At 38.7% G+C, this 23,702-nt stretch overlaps 1 protein-coding gene across 5 annotated transcripts in view; it reads left to right on the top strand.

Annotated features, from left to right (window-relative positions):
- ZBTB37 (zinc finger and BTB domain containing 37) overlaps positions 1–23,606 on the top strand; it is a 28,284-nt gene extending 4,678 nt beyond the window's left edge. For 4 of the 5 annotated variants that reach the window (XM_082438298.1, XM_082438297.1, XM_082438300.1 and 1 more), the window contains one exon: positions 6,429–23,606. In XM_082438298.1, the coding sequence (XP_082294424.1) occupies positions 6,429–6,917 (489 nt within the window). In that variant the 3' untranslated portion in view covers positions 6,918–23,606. Of the gene's footprint in view, positions 1–318 lie in introns of all 5 variants that reach the window. The other variant, XM_082438301.1, reaches the window with a different exon arrangement.
- The last annotated feature ends 96 nt before the right edge of the window (positions 23,607–23,702 follow it).

Below are 23,702 nucleotides of genomic sequence, written 5' to 3'. Positions count from 1 at the left end.
ACCTCTGAAAACTACATGCAGGTAATGTAGGACCTGGGATGGAGAGAGTTTGATTTTGTACATGTGTGGATATAAGACTACATAATTATTAGTTTATATAGTATTGTAGATTTGTAAATGAATTGCTTATGCATTTTTGTGTCCTGTTTGCTTTTTAGTATGCTTGTATCCTTTCATTTATTTTCTTCCTAAATGTCCTGTTAGACTAAAATGTTCTAGAAAGGATAGGAATGATGTCTTCTATTTTATTTGCAACTCTTTTTAGCAAGTAGTATAAGTATGTAGTTGGTTGATAATTTTGTTTATTTTTTCTCACAGGTGTCTATCATTGAAGATTGATTTTTAAAAAGTTGGTGAACTCACCAAGTAGAACACAATTAATTGTAAACACTGTAGCCCTTTAAAAGGAAACACTGGTGGATTAAGATTGCGTAGCTAATTTTTTATCTTCTGCACTGTACTGATAGTATCTTGTTTAATTTTTATCTAAACCACTAGATGTTTATTGTGTATATAGTATAGTAACAGCAGTAAGACATTGTTATAAACTGTATTTACTTGTATATTATCATGCTGTTTGGTATCAGAAAAGGAACTGCAACCATTATAGGAGAATTTTTTAGTTTTAGTAAGGTGTGAGAGAAAGTGTTAGGAGCTTGGAGGAAAAGTAAGTTTACTCATATTATTAGGGCCCTTCTTTTCATCTTTCAAATGAAATGTGATGACTCTGTGACCTATGTGACGGTAACTATTGTGAAAATAAATACAGCAATGAGACAGACCTTACAACTGAATGTGGGCATAAGACAGACTAACAGATACACAAAGCACATGTAGATAAGACTATATAGACTTAAGTAACTGTGTTGTGGGAGTAGGAGTGCTTAAAAGGCAGTTACAGGAATCAATATCCACCTAAGGAAAGTGTTACTCAGGAGAGTTTAAGTGTGGTTTTTAAAGTAGTCAGAGATGACTTATTCCACGTATAGTTAGGATAGGGACAAAAATTGGAATTCTGCAAGGTTGTTTACTGACTGAAGCAGAAGGACAGGCTGTAAAGAAATAGGAGATAAGTAGTATTGTCTGGAATTGCTATTAAGAGATGAGTTAATATATGCCTTAACATAGGGGTCCCCACCCCCCGGGCCTCGGACTGGTAGCGTCCTGTGGCCTGTTAGGAACCGGGCTGCACAGCAGGAGGTGAGCGGCGAGCAAGTGAAGCTTCATCTGCCGCTCCCCATTGTCAGTGGAAAAATTGTCTTCCATGAAACCGGTTCCTGGTGCCAAAAAGGTTGGGGACCGCTGCCTTAACATGGAAAGTTTATTAGGACGAGTCTATTCACCAGTTATTTTTTTCCCACCACATAGAACCAAAACAGGACATGGACTTATGTTGTAGTAAAAACAAATTTTGGTAGGCTTGAAGAGCTTCCTGATTATAAGGGTGATTTAACTGGAACAGAATACTTAAGGTCACTCCTTTATTCGAAATATTCTACGGCTTTTTCCTTTTTCTACCACATGAAGGTTAAGATACTTGGTCTCATTTTGCAAGTAATTTATAATCTTTCTAACCCAGCTTTTCCCACCATTCATCAGCATTAACTGTCCCAAACAGGCAGACTTTGTGCCTCAGAACTCCATCAGACTTCTGTGTCTGCACCCTGAGTCTGGAATACTCTGTCCTTCCCAGGTGTCTGAGTCCACGCAAGGCCTAACGCCTAGTTCCATCTGTCCTAACCAGCCTAGTCCTCTTTGATCTCCCCTTCTTAAACCACTGTAGCATTTACACATGGTACCGTGTAATTTTTTCCTAATTCTCTACCGACTCATATAAATTATTCTTTTCTTATTTACATTAATTTGTCTCCTTCTAGATTGAAATCTCCTTGAGAGCAGAGCCCACATTTTCTAATCTTAGTGTCTGACGTTGTCTTATCAGGTGCCCACTAAATGGGAGTTGTTTTACCTCTAAGTAGTTCTGAGTAGCTAAGATTACTGAGTAGGTGCCCAATAAAGAGACAACTACTAAATAAGGAATTATTTAGTTCCCTGTGAAGTCCTCAGTTTGGGAGATATTTAAATAAAATTAGTGAACCAATCAGATAAGTCCCTTCAGTTCTTTTAGTCTCTGATTAGTAAGTGAAGGTTAGGATTGTGGACAGCAGTGAAGGCCATGTCAAGAATCTAGACTGGTATTTGTTTTAGAAAATATGGGAAGCATTCATTTATATGGAATTTACTCATTGTATGGAATAATTCATTTAAAAAATAGTTTTTGAACACCAGCTACATATCAGGCACTGTCAAGTTCTGGCATATTCGGCAATATAGAATTATCCCTGTGCTTACAGAGTTCACAATCTGGTAGGGAATTGCCAACTGGGAGAAGTGAAATGATCCACTTCTTCGTGACAGAGAGAACCAGGAAGCAGCCATTTCTGTCCTTGCTTCTTTTTTTGAGTATAAAGGAATAAAACTACCAAAGATACATTGTTACCTTTGACAAGGACCTAATCTACATTTTATGCTCATTTGCTCTTTTATTGCAATTTTATTGCAATAATTTTTAGGTGAAATTGATCATAATGTGTGAGTTTTCTGATTATGGTTCATGACAGATAACTAAAATACATTTACTTTCTGTTTTTGGATAATACTGCTATGACATTGTTTTCCTTAAAGTTAGGCAGTTTTTTTTAGGGAATTGGTATCCTCAAGATTATGAATAATATTGTGAATTTTTGTAATGTTTAATAATAGCTAACATTTATTGAGCTACATTAAGCACTTTCATTCAATGCTCATAGCAACCTATAAGGTAGATGCTATTATTATATTCATTTTACAGATGAAGAAGCTGACACACAGAGTAGTTAAATAACTTGCTCAAAGTCGAACAATAAGTAGGATGCAGGTTTGAACCCAATTTCCAGCACCCTTCATTGCTGTAAAGTATAACATCAGGCATTCAGGGATATCTCAAGGTATTATTATATTTGATTCCCATGAGAATCCAATGGAATTGGCAAAACATAGTCTAACATTTTTATTTTATGGATGGGGAAACTAAGCCTCAGAGAAGTTATTCTATGCTCTGCCCATGGTCACCCAGGACCGATTAGTGGGATAATCCCTCATTCTTTTTTTTTTTTTTTGGCTGTGTTGGGTCATCGTTGCTGCGCGCAGGCTTTCTCTAGCTGTGGTGAGTGGGGCCTACTCTTCCTTGTGGTGCGCAGGCTTCTCGTTTCGGTGGCTTCTCTTGTTGCGGAGCACAGGCTCTAGGCGCACAGGCTTCAGGAGTTGCAGCACACAGGCTCAGTGGTTGTGGTTTGCGGGCTTTAGAGCGCAGGCTCAGTAGTTGTGGTGCAAGGGCTTAGTTGCTCCACAGCATGTGGGATTTTCCCGGGCCAGGGATCGAACCCATGTCCCCTGTATTAGCTGGTGGATTCTTAACCACTGCACCACCAGGGAGGTCCCAGTACCTCATTCTTTATGTGAGTTCAGTTTTGATTATCCAGGGAATTGGAGCAGGAAGAAATGTTATATGAAATAAATGAGAAATCATCTAAAGCCTTACCATTCAATGCTTGACCTCACATACTGCTTCCCAAACCTGCTGAGAACCACCTCTATTCTGTTGGAAATACTGAAGAGCATTGTTAGCTAACATGTGAAAGGAGACAATACACATTTTTAGATATTCAAGAAAAGGGTATAAGATTATTTGCTAATTAGATTCATTTTTCTCCAGTTAATCCAGAGTCAACTTTTACATATTCTCCTCTTTGCATTGTACTTTACCTCTGCTACACGTATGGAATTTTCTCCTATATATTTAAAATGCTTATATAGGGACTTCCCTAGCGGTCCAGTGGTTAAGACTTTGTGCTTCCAATGCAGGGGGCACGGGTTCCATCCCTGGTCAGGGAACTAAGATCCCACATGCTGTGTGGCCAAAAAATAAATAAATAAATAAAATGCTCATATATATTTGTGTGTGTGTGTTTTTTTGGCCGCGCTGCACATCATGTAGGATCTTAGTTCCCTGACCAGGGCTTGAACCCATGCCCCCTGCAGTGGAAGCACAGAATCTTAACCACTGGACCACCAGGGAAGCCCCTATATATTTTTGTGTGTGTGTATGTATGTGTATATAAGCTTTTTTTTTTTTTAATTAATAGCTACTTTATTTATTTATTTTATTTCTTTTTTGGCTGTGTTGGGTCTTCGTTGCTGTGCGAGGGCTTTCTCTAGTTGTGGCAAGCGGGGGCCACTCTTCATCGCGGTGCGCGGGCCTCTCACTATCGCGGCCTCTCTTGTTGCGGAGCACAGGCTCCAGACGCGCAGGCTCAGCAGCTGTGGCTCACGGGCCCAGTTGCTCCGTGGCATGTGGGATCTTCCCAGACCAGGGCTCGAACCCGTGTCCCCTGCATTAGCAGGCAGATTCTCAACCACTGCGCCACCAGGGAAGCCCTGTATATAAGCTTTTTACTCAAAACATTATACATAAAACATGTGCTATATACACCCACGCACACAAGGACTTCAGAAGTCAGCAGGCTAAATAAATCAGAAATTTTTTTTTTAATAAATTTATTTATTTATTTTTGGCTGTGTTGGGTCTTCATTGCTTCGCGTGGGCTTTCTCTACTTGCGGTGAGCGGGGGCTACTCTTCGTTGCAGTGTGTGGGCTTCTCATTGTTGTGGCTTCTCTTGTTGAGGAGCACAGGCTCTAGGCACGCAGGCTTCAGTAGTTGTGGCACGTGGGCTCAGTGGTTGTGGCTTGCGGGCTCTAGAGCGCAGGCTCAGTAGTTGTGGCTCGCAGGCTCTAGAGCGCAGTAGTTGCGCACAGGCTTAGTTGCTCCACAGCATGTGGGATCTTCCCGGACCAGGGCTCGAACCTGTGTCCCCTGCATTGGCAGGCAGATTCTTAACCACTGTGCCACCAGGGAAGCCCTCTCTTTACTTTTAATAATCTGTTTAAATCAAACCATTACAAATAATAGGTATGTAAAATTAGATGATAATACTTCTGTGCAGTGTATTTTAAGGACACTTACCTTTACTATAAACGGTTTGAAAAGTGAATTAGCAACATCATTAGGAATATGTATTTCTCCTACTTCTCTTTGTTTTGTCTGCTTTTTGTTCAGAAGTTTTATCTTTTTGTTCAGAGGGCAAAATCAGAAACCAAGTCTTTTTTTGTGTGTGTGACTTTTTTTTTTTAATACTTATTTATTTATTTTGGTTGTGCCAGGTCTTAGTTGCAGCTCCAGAGCTCCTTAGCTGTGGCTTGGCGGCTCCTTAGTTGCAGCAGGCTGGCTCCTTAGTTGTGACATGCAAACTCTTAGTTGCAGCATGTGTGTTGGATCTAGTTCCCTGACCAGGGATTGAACCTGGGCCCCCTGCATTGGGAGTGTGGAGTCTTATCCACGGCGCCAGCAGGGAGGTCCCAGAAACCAAGTCTTGTACTTCTTTCTCTGTGGCACCTGTCATTGTATTTGGCGGACAATGGTCACTCAGTAAATACTTACTGAGTATCAAATTGTGAAGAGGTTATAGGAGGGAATAACCAAGTTAGTAAGTTCATATCTCAGCCTAGTTTCCTTTCCCAGCTCTTTTGCCAATATTCTCTGAGGTCAGTTAAACTTTTGTTAGTCTTTAGAATGAAGAAAATATGTTGGTGTGGTACTAAAATATTTTTGGGTAAAAAGGAATACTGTCACCTACGAATTATATACATTTTTATAAAGCTAGTTACTGTTGGGTTAAATTTTGGTATTAATGATAATGCCATAAATATGATTTATAATGTGCTTGCCATAATGTATTCTGTACTGTCAGATATAGTAGCCATTAGCCATGCCACATGTGGCTATTTAAATTTAAATTTTAGTTAAGTGAAAGCAATTAAAATGAAAAATTCAGTTCCTCAGTCACACTAGCATATTACACATGCTTAATAGCCACATATGCCTGGTGGCAACTGTATTAGGTGGTGCGGATTATCAAGTATTTCCATCATCACAGAAAGTTCTGTTGGACCAACGTTGCCTAAGTACCTACCTGATTGTCTAGACTATAATTGCAAATTAGAGTCCAAATGGACGGTATGAGTGGGCTTAGATTCTCCTTTCACCGTAAATTAAACATTCAGCAGGGGTTTAATAAGCATGCAGTTTTTCAGCCAGAAAGTAACTCAGCTGTCCTCTTCTTTTATGGTAATGGAGTAGAGTGGCCTCGATTTTTTTGTTGTTTAATTTCTATCTTAACATCTTTACTTTTTCGTAGTAATTAATTTCCTATTTGGATCGCTACAAAAAATAAGCATATAGCTTAGTAACAGAAGTAAAAATAGATTTGATGTCTTTTACTATATATACTTAATAATATATATTCTTTCTTATTGTCCTCACCTGGTACAGGTAGAAGAGTCAGCAATGATGGGAGTAAGTGGCTATGTGGAGTATCTCCGAGAGCAGGAAGTATCTGAGCGGTGGTTCCGGTACAACCCCCGTCTCACCTGTATCTACTGCGCCAAATCTTTCAACCAGAAGGGGAGCCTGGACCGCCACATGCGCCTGCACATGGGAATTACACCATTCGTCTGCCGCATGTGTGGCAAGAAATATACCCGGAAAGATCAGCTGGAGTATCACATCCGCAAGCACACAGGCAACAAGCCCTTTCACTGTCATGTTTGTGGCAAAAGTTTCCCCTTCCAGGCCATCTTGAATCAGCACTTTCGCAAAAACCACCCTGGCTGTATACCCCTGGAGGGGCCTCATAGCATCTCCCCTGAAACAACTGTCACATCTCGGGGACAAGCCGAGGAAGAGTCACCTTCACAAGAAGAGACAGTTGCTTCTGGGGAAACTGCCCAGGGCTCTGTGTCCACTACTGGGCCAGACTGAAACAGCAAGGAGGGGGGCAGACCTTCTTCCCCTTTGGGCCGTAAGTAACCAGCATCAGGGCCATGGGCTGGTACTTACATTCACAAAATGCCACAACACCAGATCAGAAGATGTTAGCAAGATGTTGTATCAGCAACATACACAAAAGCATTAGAGGCTCTTCCCCTCTTTCTTCCCACCTCACACTTTGGAAAATAATCAAGCAAATCAGCTTTCTAATTCAGGGATCAACAGCCTTGGTTTGTTAACTTTATAAAAAAAAAATTTTTTTTTAACAAAACAATGATAAATGACCATTTATCTACCAGTCATGTTTGAACACTGTACTTTGGTCCATATCACCCTGGTGGCTGTAATTGCCCAGATCTGAAAAATGAAGCAGGAGCCTTGGTCATCTGAACCAGCCAGCCACAAGAGAGAAGGAAGTAATCATGATGGTGGTGATGAGGGGGAATTTCTCTCCTTCCTTCCCTGCCAGAACACGCAGTTTCATATCTCAAGAAGAAAAAAAAAAAAAAAAAAAAGAATCCCGGTGGTTCTTTTTGTTTTGAAAGGTTAGATTAATGTTTGCCCTGACAAGGCGTCTGATACTTTGCCTGACTGTTTCACGTGTGCAGCCATCGTGGAGCAGTATTCTAATGGGCAGCATCACCTGAAGCACTTCAGGCACCTGGAAGTGAAATGAGCAGCGAAGTGTTTGCAGTAGGTAGTTCTGCACTTGGTGGCCTGGGTGTTGTGTTGAGGAAGGGGGGAGCAAGGAAGGAAGTGTTTTTGTTCTGCAGTTATCGAACAGCACAGAGCCAGCCGTACTGCAACTTCCTGGTTGGTATTTGTAAGCCATAGTGCTTATACATCTTCAGGTGTTAGGAAATGGCTCTAGTCCAGATGAATTAACGTGTAAGGCTGACTACCAAAGTTTCATCCAGTCTCTTTGGCTCCTAGCTTCACATAACAGCAATATTATGCATCAAAAATGTCACTTTACAGTGAAGTGAGCCTGGATTGTATTTTTAAATCCACAGGTCTCCATATTTGATAACTTTTATATGACATTTTAAACACCTTTTTTTCTGCAATATTGTGGTTGTAGAAATTCAACACTATGCTTCTTACTGCAACTACAATTCCATTTCCTTCTACATTTGTGATAGTTTATATTTTCACTCCAATAGAAGAACCTCACTAAATCCATGTCTTGCGTCTGCAAACTTAGTAATTCGTAAACCAACCATCAGCATATTGCTGGTGACTCCAAGAGCTTTGCTTTTTAATAATACACTACAGGGCATTTACCAGAAAACATCATGCACAATCATGTTGCAATAAATTGATCAAGGGATCGATTTTGATCAGGTTTGGTTACTTAATCATTCCTAAGATTTTTAAAACTTCAAGGGACCTTTTTGGTAGTTCTGGGTATTTCTGAGATCCTTAATCGAGCAGTGAGAGTCAGAAAGAATTCACCAAACATGTAGCGCTTTAGATGCCCTGTCTTGCATGCAGAGAATGAAGGAGGCTTATTAAGGGATGCAGGCAAGTAGATGCTTACAAGTTACAGTGCCAATAGAAAAGAGAAGAATCTCTAGCTTCTCTTAATTGATCACTAATTTTTTAAAGAGTATTTAAATATGTAGTGGTTTAGGAAATTGTTTCGGTGCGGGGGCATAGATGATTGTAAAAGAGATTTGGGAGAGGGGCCGGTCATGCCTGGGCTGGGGGTGAGCCACTTGTGAGAGCGTTAGCAGTGTGCTGCCTCCCTGAGACTGCTTTGGGTATGTGAAGAAGTGGGTAGGAAGGAATGGCGGTGCTTCGATGATAGGGAGTCAGAATGCAAAGGGTAATTCTTAAGCAGTCTGAGACCTGTACATGTATATACAGCTGCACCATATCACTAATGAATGGTTATTTTTTCTTCTGGAAAAACAGAATGCATCTTTTAATAGGAATGTAATAATGCTACCACTTGATTAGAGCCTGCCCTTAAACATTATGTTGAAGCCGTATTTTGTCTTCAGAAGACATAGACTATGGCCTTCTCCTCTTTAGATGGGCAACAGCATGATAGGGTGAAAACTGTCGCCTAGGGCCGTCTTAGGGACCAGCTATGCTCTGTGGCATAGAAAAAGTAGATTTGAAATTGGACTGAAATCTTTAAGGAAACATTTCAGCTGGTAGCCAAGGCTTTCAGTGGACAGATTTTGCCATTACTAAATAGGCAGGGAGGTGAGAGGTACAGAATATGCTGCTTTAGAGGGAGCTTTTAAGCCTACCAAAAAATTGTTAAGTCCATCCTACTTTTCAGAAGTATTATGCTGGAAAGTTCTTTATTGCTTTGTTAATTTCTTAGATGTTATTTGAGAAAATAGAGCTATTTAAACTATTACCAAATTGTAAAAGTGAGGTGCAGTAATTTCTGTAAAGAGAAACTTTGCAGCATTTGTCAGTACTCCATCCAGGGTTAGCAACAAACATTTTAAATGAAGTAGGGACTGTCTGATCGACGTGGAGATGCTATGAGTGTTTGATGGGTTCCCCCTCCCTTTTTGTTCACTGCTGATAGGTTTTTGCTGTATCTGTACTGTGAATAGAGTGCTTCTCGGTCATCTAGGACCACATCAGCACAATCATGTTTGCTGGTTCTCCTATTAACTGGCCTAGTGCAGAGCTATGAAATTCATGAAAATTCAAGCCAGCCTAACTTTTAAACAAATTTAAGTATCTGAAAGCAGTTTCCCCGTTTTAGTTAGAAGAGATATTATTCTAAATAACTATCCAAGATTGTTATCCAGGTTCACTGTGACATTGTCCTAGTTCTTAGCTAACATCACTGTAGGGTCATAGGAGTTCGTAGTGTTCTATCTACCTTAATGAATAGCTATAAAGGTGTGTGCACAGAGGATACCTCTCTTAAGGATGTACTAAATGGACTTTAGCTAATGCTGAAAACTCATTACCAAATTTTAACTTGCACGTGTCACCTTATGAAGGGAACAGCATTAGCAGTGAGAGCTAAATCATCATTAAGTACCTTAATGCCATGAAATAGCAAACACTGGGACTGTTTTTCATTTATTGAGTAGCACTTAATAGCAAAGGAGCTACCCAATATTCTCAGCAAAAGGAGAGGGATGACAATATATTAATCTGCTTTCATTCTAAGAGGTACCTTTTATTCTCTCTCAGAACTCTGATACCAGTTTAAAATATGGCATTGGCATGAACGGTAATACTGTACTTAGGCAGGAGGCTCTTTCTAATGACTTGTTCTCTCTTTACTCAGAACCATATTTACCTCTGAACTGAGTTGAATTTTACTTTATGTGAGTTGCAAACTACCCCCAAGCTATCCGTTATACTAGAGGGTCAAATCTAATCTTGAATGTGTAAAAGTAAATTCGTTCCTGAAGGATAAAAATTGGAAAAGAAGGGAGATAGCAGTTAAGGGAAGTTTTCTTGTTATTTTTTGTTTTTTGTTTTAATGTTTCCAGTTCCCCCTACATCATTGAAACAGGGTTTTCCAAAGATGGCCTGACAATAGAAATAAACCATTTTCCTACTAACTTCATAGTTGAAATCAGGCCTTGGTTGGAAGTGGTTTGATGGAAGAGTGAAATAGTGAACTTCATCCTTAATAGCTGAATAGTCTTTAGTCAAGAAATAACTTTTGAAAAGTTTTAGCTGATACTTAACACTAATTTTGTTTTAACTGGTAAAAACGACATTTTATTTGACTGGAAGATCTAATTTAAAGAAATGAAAGCAGTGGGTAATGGAAAGGAAATTAAATTGAACAAAGATAAAAGTCTTCTTAGTCATAGTGCAAAGGCGTTTAATCAGGAAGGAGTTGGAATCTTGGAAGTTTTTATTTTTTCAGCTGCAACAGATGTGTTTTTTTTTTCTCTTCCTCAGATGTTCTCCTTATCTGTATACTTACTCATTCAGTATTTTGGTTGCTGAGATTTAGAGAAGGGACAACTAGCAATTAAACCAGGTAAATCCCTTAATTTGAGAGGATGCCCCTTAGCAAAGTATATCTCTAGGATTTAGGAATTAGATCAAGGTTCAGCAAACCATAGCCCCCAGGCCAAATCCTGAGGATCACCTGTATGTGTAAAGAAAGTGATAGTGGAATAGATCCACACCTATTCATTTAGGTATTGTTTATGGCTACTTTCTGCAATAGTGGCAAAGTTGAGTACTTTGACAGAGACCACATGGCCTGCAAAGCTTGAAAACAAAAGTTTGCCAAGTCCAGAATTAGATTTGAAAGAATTACACCACTGCCTCTCAATTTGTCACTCTTGCCATTTTGCCTTTATAATAATAGTTTGGTTGAGGTTTTAAATTCATACTGCCATATATGCATCAGTTTCTTGAAAGAGGTTGCCATCTTTTTCTAGATCCTTGTCTCATTTGTGCTCCTTCTTGAATCCCATTGCTTTAAAGCATTTAGGGTAGGCCTTATGATTTGTCCTTGCCTTAAAGGTGCATTAAAGTTTAGGATGGTAATTACAGATTTAAGAAAGTAATTTTTTAAAATAATTCCCATGCATAATAATGTAGGGTTAAATGAATACCATGTTTACATAAAGTACTGTAAAAAAAGTAATGTTTTTATAAGTGTTTTGCCATTTCTCTAGTTAACATAATGATGATGATGGCAAGAATGAATTTATTCCCACTAGTATTAAAAATTAATTTCTGTTATGAATAAGTGGTTTGATTCTTATCCAAAGTACTGTTTTTCTAGATTAGAAACCTCTACCCATTTCCTTTACTATAAATCTTCATTTTCTCAAGTAAACTCACTCTGTTCCATGTGGAATAGTAAAAAGCCAAAATCTTCCTTTTTTTTTTTTTTTTAAGTCAATGTTTTAAAACATAATGAAACATCTGAAGATTTAAAGTTCTTTTTAGACCTACCTTCCAATTTCTGTTATTGTTTGTAATTCTTCTAAATCTGTAATGGGCCATTATGTATTCGATTTGTGAATGTTCATTCTTACTGTTCAAATAGCTTATTTATGCCAGATCTGGAAAAAATGGAAAATGTTAGGATGATAATAAACAGAATTCCTTGCAAGAGGAGAATATAATTGCTCCCCATTTGGAAACAATACGTGGACTTCTGAGGTAAATTTATCTGGGCAAAGTGTTCTAGGCCATGCTGATACAATACAGTGGATTTGATTCTTACTTTGTTGTGAGCTCTACCAAGACATACGAAGTTTGGATGAGTGACCTAGCCGCATATACGGCACCTCTTCAGTAGGCATTTTATTCTTAAAGTTGCCTTTTTTCTAAGTTGGATATTAGTAGGTTTTATATGTTACGCCCTCCAAGTCATAGATAATCTTCATCTAGAAGGTTCCAGAATATTTGCATAGGTGATATCTGCCTTGTCTTAGAGCACTTATAGTAATAGTTCTTGAGACTTTGGAGTGCTGCTTTTCTGGTTAATTTGGGATTCTGATTAATCTGGGGTAGAGGACTTGCGAAAGAAATTGTATTTAGGTAGCCCAGTGAATCATCTGCATCCACCACCATTTGAGGTCTTGGTGATAGATGTCATTTAAATACGAATCTGTTGAAAACAATGGAGTTTGCCAAGCATTATGACTTCTTTGATAATTATCAGTCTTATGTTGCTTTGCCTCCTTTGCTTTTTAGTGTCTGTTTTCACTCTTATTCTTAAGTGGTGCTTTTCCCAGGGCCAGTCTTTTTACTTTGCATTAAGTATGTTTTCTTGCTCAGGACAAGCCAAAGTTGGATATTTTGAGTACTTTCAAACCTGACTTAATTACATTCCAAAGGATGTAATTGTTGATAGGAACTGTGATATCAAAACCTGCAAGATATCTGTACAGACTATCCAGTTTTGTTGTGTAGGCAGACTATCTTTTCCCTCAATTGTGAGGAACAGCAATGACGTAGAAGGCAAATATTACCTGAAATATACATTATGTTCACAGAGCGTGCATATATAAGATAAATAGATTTCTTATCTTACATCTTCCCCATTATCTGTATAATAAATACCTCCCATAGTAACATAATTAAGAAAGGTCCATTAGCTCAAATAGTGGAAGCTTTAAGCGCCAAGCTTAGTTACAAAGGCAGAGCAGTTTAGGGAAAAAAAACCAAAAAAACACTTCTCTAATGCTTGCTTTTTTCATGTCTACTCAGTAAGTCCTGTTAAGGAAGCTAGAATTCACCACCCAGTTAAGAGAGATATTTGTTCAGTATCTCATATGACCAACAACACAATTTAATATACTGTGAATTTTAGAATCTCAATTAATCCATAATGCTGGAAGTCAAAGTATGTATCTCATAGGAAAATGTTCCCTATTCTATGAAATCACTTATCTTAAATGGTAGGTAGCATACAGGAGAATCTGTTCCATTAAGTAAATTTTTGTTCCATTAAGTAATTTTTGGTACCAGACAATCTGCTTGGAAATTGTATAACAAAATTGATTTTAGACATAGTTTAGATGTGGCTTCCTATACTTGAGAGTCCTAAACCCACTTGGTTAGAGGCTGGTGTATACTTTTAAAAGCCTGCACTTTTCACTACAGAGATAAAAGATCAAAAAGAAGGGGACAGAATTAACCATACTAAGTGCTTTAGAGACATAATTGCAGTACATTGTCAAAATAATCCTATGAGGTAGTAATGGTAGTAACTAAAAATAGCTGACTTTAAGTGTTTACTGTGTGTTAGGCACAGTTCTGTGTGCCTCACGTTAACTCATCTAATCCTTATGACAATCCCATTAGGGTAGATACTGTTATTATCCTCACTTTAGAGAGAAAGAAACGGAGATACAGAGAGGTTGACCTAGGCAGTCTTTCACTACACTTGACATTCTTAGTAGACTATGTTGCCTTTAATAGGTGTAATTATACTACATTTTATAGATGAGGAAACTGTTGAGCCCAAGATTACACAATGGATAAATTGCAGAGCCAATATTTACCAATCTGATTCCAAAGCCCAGGCTATCTCCAGTACGTCCTGTTAACTCTGTTTACTTATAAGTGTTGGAGTGAACTAGAATATACAATAGCCAGTAACAGCACTGCTTTTAGTGAACTTTTAATTCAGGAATAAGTGATTGGAAGATTTCTTCACGAGATAAAGCAGTTGACCTCTGAGCAGATGTTGAATGATGAATATGTTCTGGGGATATTGCCCACCAATTTAGGGGAGTCACCCATTTGGTAGTTCTAATTGTGAATGATTGAGTTACTACCAAGGCAAAAATTGAAAGATAGCATTCCAGTTATCTATTGCTGTGTAATGAACTATCCTAAACCTTAGTGACATAAAACAGCAACTACGTTATATATCGCATGATGTTGTGAATCAGAAATTCAGGAAAGGCTAGTCTAGGCAACTTCTTGCTCCCTGTGGTGACAACTCAGGTCACCTGGTAGTATTCAGCAGGTGGTTGGACTGGTCAGGAGTGTCCAAGATGATCTCACATTCCTGACACCTTGGTAGGGAGGGCTAGAAGATTAGGCCCAGCAGGCCTCCTCTCCCTCTCTGGAGTCTCAGGGACTCTGTATCTGATCTCTCCATCATAGCAGTCAGAGTTATGAAATGGCAGCTCAGGCCTCCAAGAGGCTGGGCAGAGGATGCCAGTCCTCTTCAAGGCCAGGCCCAGAGCTATCATAGAGTCATCACCATACACTATTGGTCAAAGAAGTCACTGGTCAGCCCAGATTCAAGGGGAGAGGAAATACCTTACCACTTGATCGAAGATGTGTCAAGGATTTGGGGCCAAATTTAATCTGTTATAGGTAGCATTAGGTTTTTTTGATTTGTCTTAACTCTTGTGTGTTGATTTAGGTCAGTTGTTTGTGCCATAGAAACCATTTCTTAAATCTACCATGGGTCAGTAAAGGAGCTAGAAGGAGAATGAGACAAATACCTGGAACAGATTTCTTTAGCTTCCCACCCCCTGAGTTTCATTTATATTATAGCAAAATTTCCATATTTTCTTTTGTTCCAAGTTCCAAATTGTGAGCATTTGCCGTTTGTTTTTTGTTTTCCTGTGAAGCCACAGTAACTGTCTATGCTAAACCAGAAATACTCTAGAGGGAATAAAAAGCTTGCTGTTACAGACCTTGATTTATTAGAGATGTCAGCTGTATTTAATTTACAAATAGGCAAAAACTCCTGTGGTATGGAAAATTTATATGGCTGCTAAATCTGTTTTCAACAGGAGTTTCTATTGAGTGGCTGGATGGATTATATTCTTGAGATGATTGCAAGTTTTGCCTACATATCCTACACATCTTTACTGCCACCATACCACCTCTGGCACAAATTTGTGCTAGGAGAATAGGTTCATTCCATTTATATTACCTTCCATATGGGAAAATCCGTTGCCCAGTTTTATAGTTGTTAATCTTTTAAAATTATCAGTTGCTATCAGCTTCTGTTATATAGAATAACAAATCATTGAATTTTTACAATTTTTGGTTAGACTTGTCAAATTTAGGACGCTTTATTTAAATTCCTGCTGGCTTATAAATGGACTTTTATTGCCTTCAGAAGGAATAATGGCAGAGAATGGATTCTGCTCTAAAAATGATCATCCCCAAATGAATACACTTTCTAAGAGAAGAAAGGTTTGGTATTATCTATCCATTCCATGTATAGTGGTTTCCTAGAGAATTAGTTGTGAGGGCTTCTTGCTGGTCATCCCCAGTTATCATATAGTGAAGAGATCTCTGTTCCCCGGTCAGGCCTCAGGAATTACAAATACAGGATATAAAAGGGGTACTCAGGGCTGAAGACTTAATTTAGGACTCTAGAAAATGCCGGGAAGAGAAAAGAAAGACTTCGGCATTTGTAGTTGAATAACCAGGGTTGGAATGTTTGAGTCATTTAGGCATCAGGATTAATTAGATTTTATCATATAATGATTGGGGCAAATTTTGATGAATAAAAATAAAATAGTCTTAACATTTTCTTTTTTATCCATATTTCCACTCTGCTGTACCCTCAAAGTCTGCTCTTTGTGACAGAGAAGCCTTTGAAAATATACTCCCAGGGAATGAAAAACTGGTTCTAGGTACTTTTGCTAGAACCATCTTTGCCATAGTCAACTTTGCTGCAAGCATTTTCACCTTATAACTAATTCGCTGTAAGGCAATTTTGCCATAAAAGATAAAATAAAAAATAAAAGAGGGACATTAAAAAGGACATAATGAAGCATGAATAACAAAATTTAAAAAACTTTATTGCAAAATACAAAATATTTGAATACCTCTAAAATGTGTGTAGATTCATGGCAATCCTGCACAAATAACTGATTTTGTGTGTTGTACCTAAGCACTTGTCTTCCAGGTCTTTCATTCTTAGTATTTTATACTTTTTTTTTTTTTTTTGGCTTGTTGATTCATCTCCTCATTCAGCATTGTGCTTTTTCTTTTTGCTTAAATTTCTTCCTTCATTAAGAGAGATATCAGTTTCCAAATACCAGGATGCATATTTGTAGCCAAGCTTTGTATTGCATTGTGAAAGCCTCTGCACTGTTGTTTGTTCTTGGCATTTTGTCATATGTCCATTCATAGACTTTCCAAAGTTCTGTGGGAAATGTGGGTTCAACTCTGCACCTTTGAGGCTTTTGGCCTCTTTATCCTCCAATGTAGTGTTTCAAAATAAGAAACCAACTCTTGGAGCAAATCATCATTATCTGTCAGCTCAATAAAGGCATCAGTAATGTTGCTAACTGGGAGAAATGCCAGTCGAAACCAAACTATCAAACCAAAAACTGTCATCCAGTTATTTTATCTTTTGTGGCAAAATTGTCTTATGACCAATTAGTTATGCTGTGAAAATGTTTGCAGCAAAGATGCTTACAGTGAAAATACTGGACACTTGAAAAATATTTGATAATCTATGAAGATGCCTCTCATTCGGTTTCTTACAGCTCTTTGGGCCCTCCTCTAGATTCTCTGTGACTCTTAAATTTGAAATCATCTGGTGTTTGCACGAAAACTAAGTATAATTGTTTCTTGAACAATGTGGGAGTTAGGGTGCCGACCCTCTGCAAGTGGAAAATCCCCCTATAACTTATAGTTGGCCTCCGTTTCTGTGGTTCCTCTGCATCCAGGGATTCAACCAACCACTGATGGTGTAGTACTGTAGTATTTACTATTGAAAAAAACCTGGCTATAAATGGACCCATGCAGTTCAAACCCATGTCGGTCAAGGGTCAACTGTACTGTGGTCTCAAATTGAAAAAGAGAACAAAGTCAGAAGAAAGGGAACCTGCAGATTGACAAAATACTTATTCTTTCTTTTCAGCATCACAAGTCTAAACCATTTAATAACCACATCCTGAGAAATTCCTTAAGGTTTAGATTTCTGCTTTTAGCATATCTTGTAGCAGATGTTTTGACATTTTTGAAGATGATCTACTGAGTTTCCTATAAATAGAATCCTAACTACAGTGGTTCTTAAAGAACCACTGCAAAAACAGAATTACAACACAGGGAACAAAGCTTAAAATGTGTTTCCTCTGGAAGCCAAGATGCTAAATCAGGAGTCACTACGTGTGGCTGGAATCCACCTCTAGAATGGCTATCAGCCAGATAGCAAAGAAGATATTTAGAATTTATATGGTATTTGATATTTTTACAAAAATGATTTTAAATCATGTAACTTGAAGTTTTAAAAAATGAGCCTGTTTTCTTTTTGGAAAAGTGGGCCAATAAAAATAACACTAATATAATTCAATTGTATATGCATGTGCATTGAACACAGAGTGGTATACTAAAGATAGTTCATGCAAATAACTTTTGTGGGAAGTTTGGCTATTTTCTTAATATCTTTTTTTCATAAATGTATGTTTATAAATATATTTACTCACCCACTATGACCTTGGTAGCTTTAGAAGCATCTTGTTAGCTGTATCATTGATTATAAAAATCAAATTCTTGGCATAGTAGGCTATGAGAGCTTTTAGTTGCTTTGTTTGTATTTTGGCTAAGAAAATTGTTTCTTGCACTTTCTATTTATAAAGATGTTATAACACTTTGCACCCACTTAGTGCAGCTGTTCTTCAGCGACAAAAGATGTAGGCGTTAAAGTGAAATGTATGTTTAGAAGCCTGGCAAAAGGAGGGATCTCAAAAGAACAAATCTGGCTTGCATCTACCTGAGAAAAGCTGGGGGATAATATAAAATTTAGATTGAAAGTATCTGTTGGGCTAGGTGTACAGTTGCTGCAAGTTGCAATATCATTGTGAGTTGCCAGCTATGTGTATGTGATTTTATGTATGTATGTGAGAAAAAGGTGTCTGATGAAGGCAGATAAGTCAGTGTAGAAAATTCTACCTCCCATTAAAGACTGAGAATATTCCAAGATTGCCCTGTAGCCCCTTAGGCAGGAGGCTGGATTCCTCAGCCACCATCCACCCCATTCTCTTGTACTCGCTTCAGCTCCTCTACCTCTGAGCACTTGGCTGAAGAAAGAGTGTAGCTTTCTGTAGCAAGCAAAGGAAAGCCAGACCCAAAATATAGAGACTGCAGTATCTCACTTCTTGTCATGTTCAGATGTCAGTGTTTGGTTTCGTTGCCCAAATCAAACAGTGTCAGAACACTTGGGTTTAGTGCTTTTATCCACTGGCTTCTATTTGGCAAGAGTAGCCCCGTGGAAGTGGAGTCTTTCTGTTGTTTTTAAAGGTGCACTCAACTCCTTTTAATGATGTGAAAATTTTGTTTGAATCCTGAGTTGTTGTTTTTTTTATTTTTAAATGGCCATTTGCAGTCCATTTTGGGGGACTGGAATATCAACCACAGTTTCCTGATAATGAGCCTTCTGCCAATATCTTAACTTGCAGTTTTGCATGCAGTTTTTTGGATGACCTGTTTTGCTTTTAGACACTCCGAAGAGAGATTTTTCTGGTTTTAATGCCAATACTGTTGAAATAGCCAGGATGGCCTGTTGTGGGTGTCAGGAAATTCAGTTTCGGGAGTAAAATGCCACTAGGCAGGCCACCTAATCTTTAAATGCAGTTGTAGCACTCAACTGATTTGCTGTTTGGGGCACAAGTACACTGAGCCAAGTCAGGTTACCTACCGTTTGAACATTTGTTACAGCTGAGGAAGGACTACTGGCCTTTTCAGAAATATCCCCGGATGCTTTCCACCTTTTCATTTCTAATGCACTGGCTGGTTGTAATTGCAAACAGGGATTCTCTGATTAGGAGTGAAAATGAGAGAGTGATCCATTTTCAGATTTTTAGAGGTTGGCATCTGTGTTTTAGGTACTAGCTGATAAGTAGTTACTTTCCTGGTGACTGGGTAGGGCAAGTGACAGTATAGTGTGAAATTCCAAATGAGACAAGCAGTACTCATTGGTGACAACTGATATCGTAACGTTCGCCTGAATACAGTTTGAATGCTATAGGGAGATAGGCAGTAAAATCAAGTGAATCTATTCACCACAGCTATTTTTTTTCTAGCTATAGAATCATCGTCAGCCTATAAGCCATGCTCCTAATATCCTAGACTCAGGAATTAACTCCTGCTGGCTTATCTTTTGTGTGTGCCCAGAGTTTTTGCCTAGGCCTGTCCCCAGCTGTTTTGCTACAAACACATACTTAAGGTGCAGTCTTACTAAGTCAGTAATATACTGTCGGCAGTGCAGCCTGTTTTACAGCCAAAGTGATTTATTGAAATACAAAACAAACAAAAAAGTGAGAAATGCCTAGGTAATTTGTTTGAGGCATGTTAAATCCATGAATCTGGGAGGAAGCATAGAGTCTTATCTTTCTTCTGTCTGGCTTGGGTGAACAGTGACCTTAATGCTTTCTGTTACAGAGCCAGTTGACCTAGACAAGTAGTTCTCCATCTTGGCTGCACATTAGAATCACCTGGGGCATTTAAAAAAGTACTGATGCCCGGGGCCCCCTCTAGACGTTCACGTTTAAGTGGCCTGCTGTGCAACCTGGGCTTTAAAAGCTCCTCAGATGATTTTAATGGGCAGCCAAGGTTGAGAATCATTTTCTAGGTAGTCCTGAATGGTCTTTGGCAGGATAACCTCTACCTGGTTCTCTTTTGTCATAAGATACCTTTATTGGTATCCCAGGCATGGCTCTGAGTTTAAAACTTAGAGTGGGCCAAGGCTCAGGCGGTAAAACGGATCATTTATTTGTCCTTGGAGTAATTCAATAGAGGGATGTTGCCATCCACTCAGTTTCCTCTCTATACCAAAGTATGCATAAGTCAGCAAAACAAATTTTCAAAGTCTGCACCCTAGAATCCTCTTTCCCTTGCATATGTGATTTAAGTGGAGATTTTTTTTAACTCTGCTAGCTGAGATGGAGCGCTTGAACTTATTAAGAGAGCCAAGCCCAAGCCACCTAGGGTGATTTTTATTTGTAAAGTAAGCAGGTGGCATTGTTAAAGTTAATGAAGAAAAAGAAGGGCCCTTCCTGGGGTGATGGTGATGTATTTGATTGTTTCTTAGCCTGTCTTCTAAGTGGGATTTCGATGTAAAGTGACTTTCACTTTTCCATGTTTCTTTGTGAATTAAATGCACTAGCTAAGGCGTAAATATTTCTGAGTTTTACATGAAATGTGAAGTGAGTCATTTCAGCATCTTTGTTCCAGGATATCAAAGACTTAACCCAGTAATTCCCAAACGAGTTGTCATATCTTTCCTTCTCCTGCCCAGGTATAAAGATACCTGCCCATGGCAACGTCACACGTGATAATGGGGAGGGGAGAACTGTTTGATTATCCTTAAAAAAGTGAGAACCACCATTCCAACTAATTAGCTACCAAGTGATTTCTAATTCATGAAAGAAATTTGTGTTTGAGAGCAAGTTCAAATAGAGCAGTCTCTCATCTGAGAGACTGCCGGCACTGTAGAAATTTTCATTCATATATTGCCTACAAATAATTGATAATTTAAATCTCAAATAAGTGGTGTGTTTGAGAAGAAAAAGTGGGTGGAAGGAAAAATTGCTAGTGCAGAGGACTGAATTAGCATCAGGCTATGAAATTTCATTAAAATAACATTAAGGCCTGGCTCTTTGCTTAGCATGTGTATGCTGCAATGTCAGAGAAAAATGCCTCCTATGCCTTAGAAGATTTGTGAAGGCTTCCTTATATTGGGTGGAATAGAAAAGCAATAGCCTTTGAGACTTGTTTGCATCCAGAGAGTAGCCCATTAGGGTTTTCATACTGAGGAACATGGTGGAGTACTGTGAAACACTGTTGAACTTTATGCAAATCACACCGCACTGGATTTTAAGATTTGGGGAAGGAGAGTAGAGGAGGAAGAGGGGGAAGTAATGGTAAAAATAGAGAGAGAGAAACTTGTACTATATTTTACACCAGTAATGAAACAAATTCCCTATCAGGAATTTTCTATCAGGACTGTGAAGTTCGGCCAAGTTCTTCTGTCCTACTGATTGGCTTGCTGATTCCTCTTAAACCTCTAAGAAATCCTTTCTGAAAGAGCGAAACAAAAGCTGGTCTGACTGCAGTTTCACAACAAAAGAAAAACATTCCCAAACTATAGGCAAAAGAAATGTCTCAGTCCGTTAACTTTTCATCCTCTATGGTCTATGTTCACTGTTTTAGCCTGTTGAATTATTTTGTGGTCTAATAGCAGAACTTAAATAGATCTGCCAGATCAGTCAGGAACCAATGGCTTCTCCTTTAAGAAATCTTAAAATCAGAACTCTCAATTTTTGGCACGTCAGCATAAGTGAGTAAAGGGAGAAGTAGGTTGAAAGAGCACTTAGGGAATTCCCTGGCGGTCCAGTGGTTAGTGGGTCCTTGGCGCTTTCACTGCCAAAGGCCTGGGTTCAATCCCTGGTCAGAGAACTAATAAGATCCCGCAAGCCACTTAGATTGCCCTTAGATATCCTGGCTTCTCATAATTTCAGGTGGGACCCACTTATGCTCTGTCTCTGAGAAGAAAAGACAAGACGGAGGGTTCAAAGATAGAAAAGTCAATGTAGCCGAAATATGGTTTCCTTCAGATGGACATAGTCTGAAAGAAATCTGTCCACCTGTTCTCAATGGTGCTTATATGGTGGGTGACAGCTGTCTCCCATCTACCTGTCCCTGGCACTGTGCCTTCCCACTGGTCACTGTGAAAAGCAGATCACACTGGACTCAGAGGCCAGAATCCAGGACAATTTCCCCCTTCTCATCACTTCTTCATACAGCTAATAATGTAGCATTTACTTCTCTTTGGAAAATTCTTGGGTTTGTCCCCCAAGAAATAGTAAAGCATTTATAGGAAAACAGAAAGTAAGATTCTGGTGGTAGCTATCAAATAAAGAGATTACAGGAAAATTTTAACTTCCCCTCAGCTGACATTTATTGATAGCAAGGACCAACTATGCCTCCTCATCCTGAGTTTCTAAAGGCTACCGTAATATTTCTAAGCAACAAACTTATCTAACATTTTTTCACAACTTGTTAATCAAGGATTCATATTAAAACAGACAATCAATTTCTAAAATGTTGTTATCCCTGAAAGGGAATGAGATAGAGTTTTTAACTAGAAGAACCTACCTGTCTGTTTTTTCCCTTTGAAAAAGCTAACATTTGAGGTTTGTGTCTTTCATCTGAAGCGATTACTCCATTAATAAAGATGCCTCAGAAAAGTCGGTGAGCCAGGCTAGCACTCTTGCACCTCTGAGGGTGCTGGACTGGGTTTGTACATCTTATTTCCTTAGAGAATATCTGTTTTTATTATGACCTTAACTATAAATACCTATATATAGGAGTAGGACTTTCTCTCACCCCACCCTCTTTTAATCATTATCACTTAAGTGTAAACCACACCTCCCCCCACCCCACTTTTACTGAAAAAATGCACTTTAATTCCTAAGGAGAGTGGCTGTTCCTCACCCTGAAGCCAGATTACTTCAGGAGGAGAGTTGAGGAGGGAGAACTCTTGGTGGACCTCGTGAAATTAACTAAATTCCATAATGTAAACACAGAAATCAACCATTTTTAAGCTGCCCCCCACCCCCAGCCAAAGGGAAAAAGAAACAACCAAATGAAAAAGTTCAAAATGCCTACCTTGATTTTAGAAGTTTCACGGGGGAAAATACCCAATGTTAAATTATTTTCTCAGCTACCAAATTATCAGAAACTTGTGGGTGGTTTCGTGGGAGGCTGAGACTTTTTTTTTAAATAAAAGGCAAGTGAATCACAGGCTACAAAATATGATCCTGATTTGTGTTGTTTCTAAGTATCAGATTTGTTCTCTCCCTTAATTTGACAGGCGTTCTCAGTCTCTCCTCCTGTAGATTCTGTCCTTCCCCTGATGACAAGCCAATAGTTCTTGGTGGGGTTGCATGTCTCCTAGAGCCCCAGGAGCCCTGTTGTGTCGGGGGAGGGGGGAGGGCAGGAGGGTGGGCAGAGACTGGGGTTGGGGGAGGGAGATTCAGAGAAAGTGAAAATATATGGGTTTATATAAACATATTTAAAGCAGTTTAGCAAAAGCTTTCTCGTTGAACAGCTTTAAGAACAATGTGAATGAAATCTTAGCAACTTGGTTAGTAATTTGAAAAGTCTATTAATGTATACTTGAAATTCTGTTTGTATAAAAATACATTTTCCTCTTTATTTTAACACTGTGTAAAAGAACATTATGCATGTGAGTGGTTTGAGAATTAAATGATTTAATATTCAGATTTGAATCTCTGTCTTTTCTGTATAGAGATTAATTCGTTTAAAATGTTTGGATTTTTTTAGTATGAGGGGATTACCTAGATTTCAAGCTCCCCC

This window comes from Balaenoptera physalus (assembly GCF_965194825.1).
Source record: "Balaenoptera physalus genome assembly, chromosome: 1".
Lineage (NCBI taxonomy): Eukaryota > Metazoa > Chordata > Mammalia > Artiodactyla > Balaenopteridae > Balaenoptera > Balaenoptera physalus.
The sequence above is the reverse complement of the archived record's forward strand: the minus strand, read 5'-3'. Positions and strand labels throughout refer to the sequence as shown.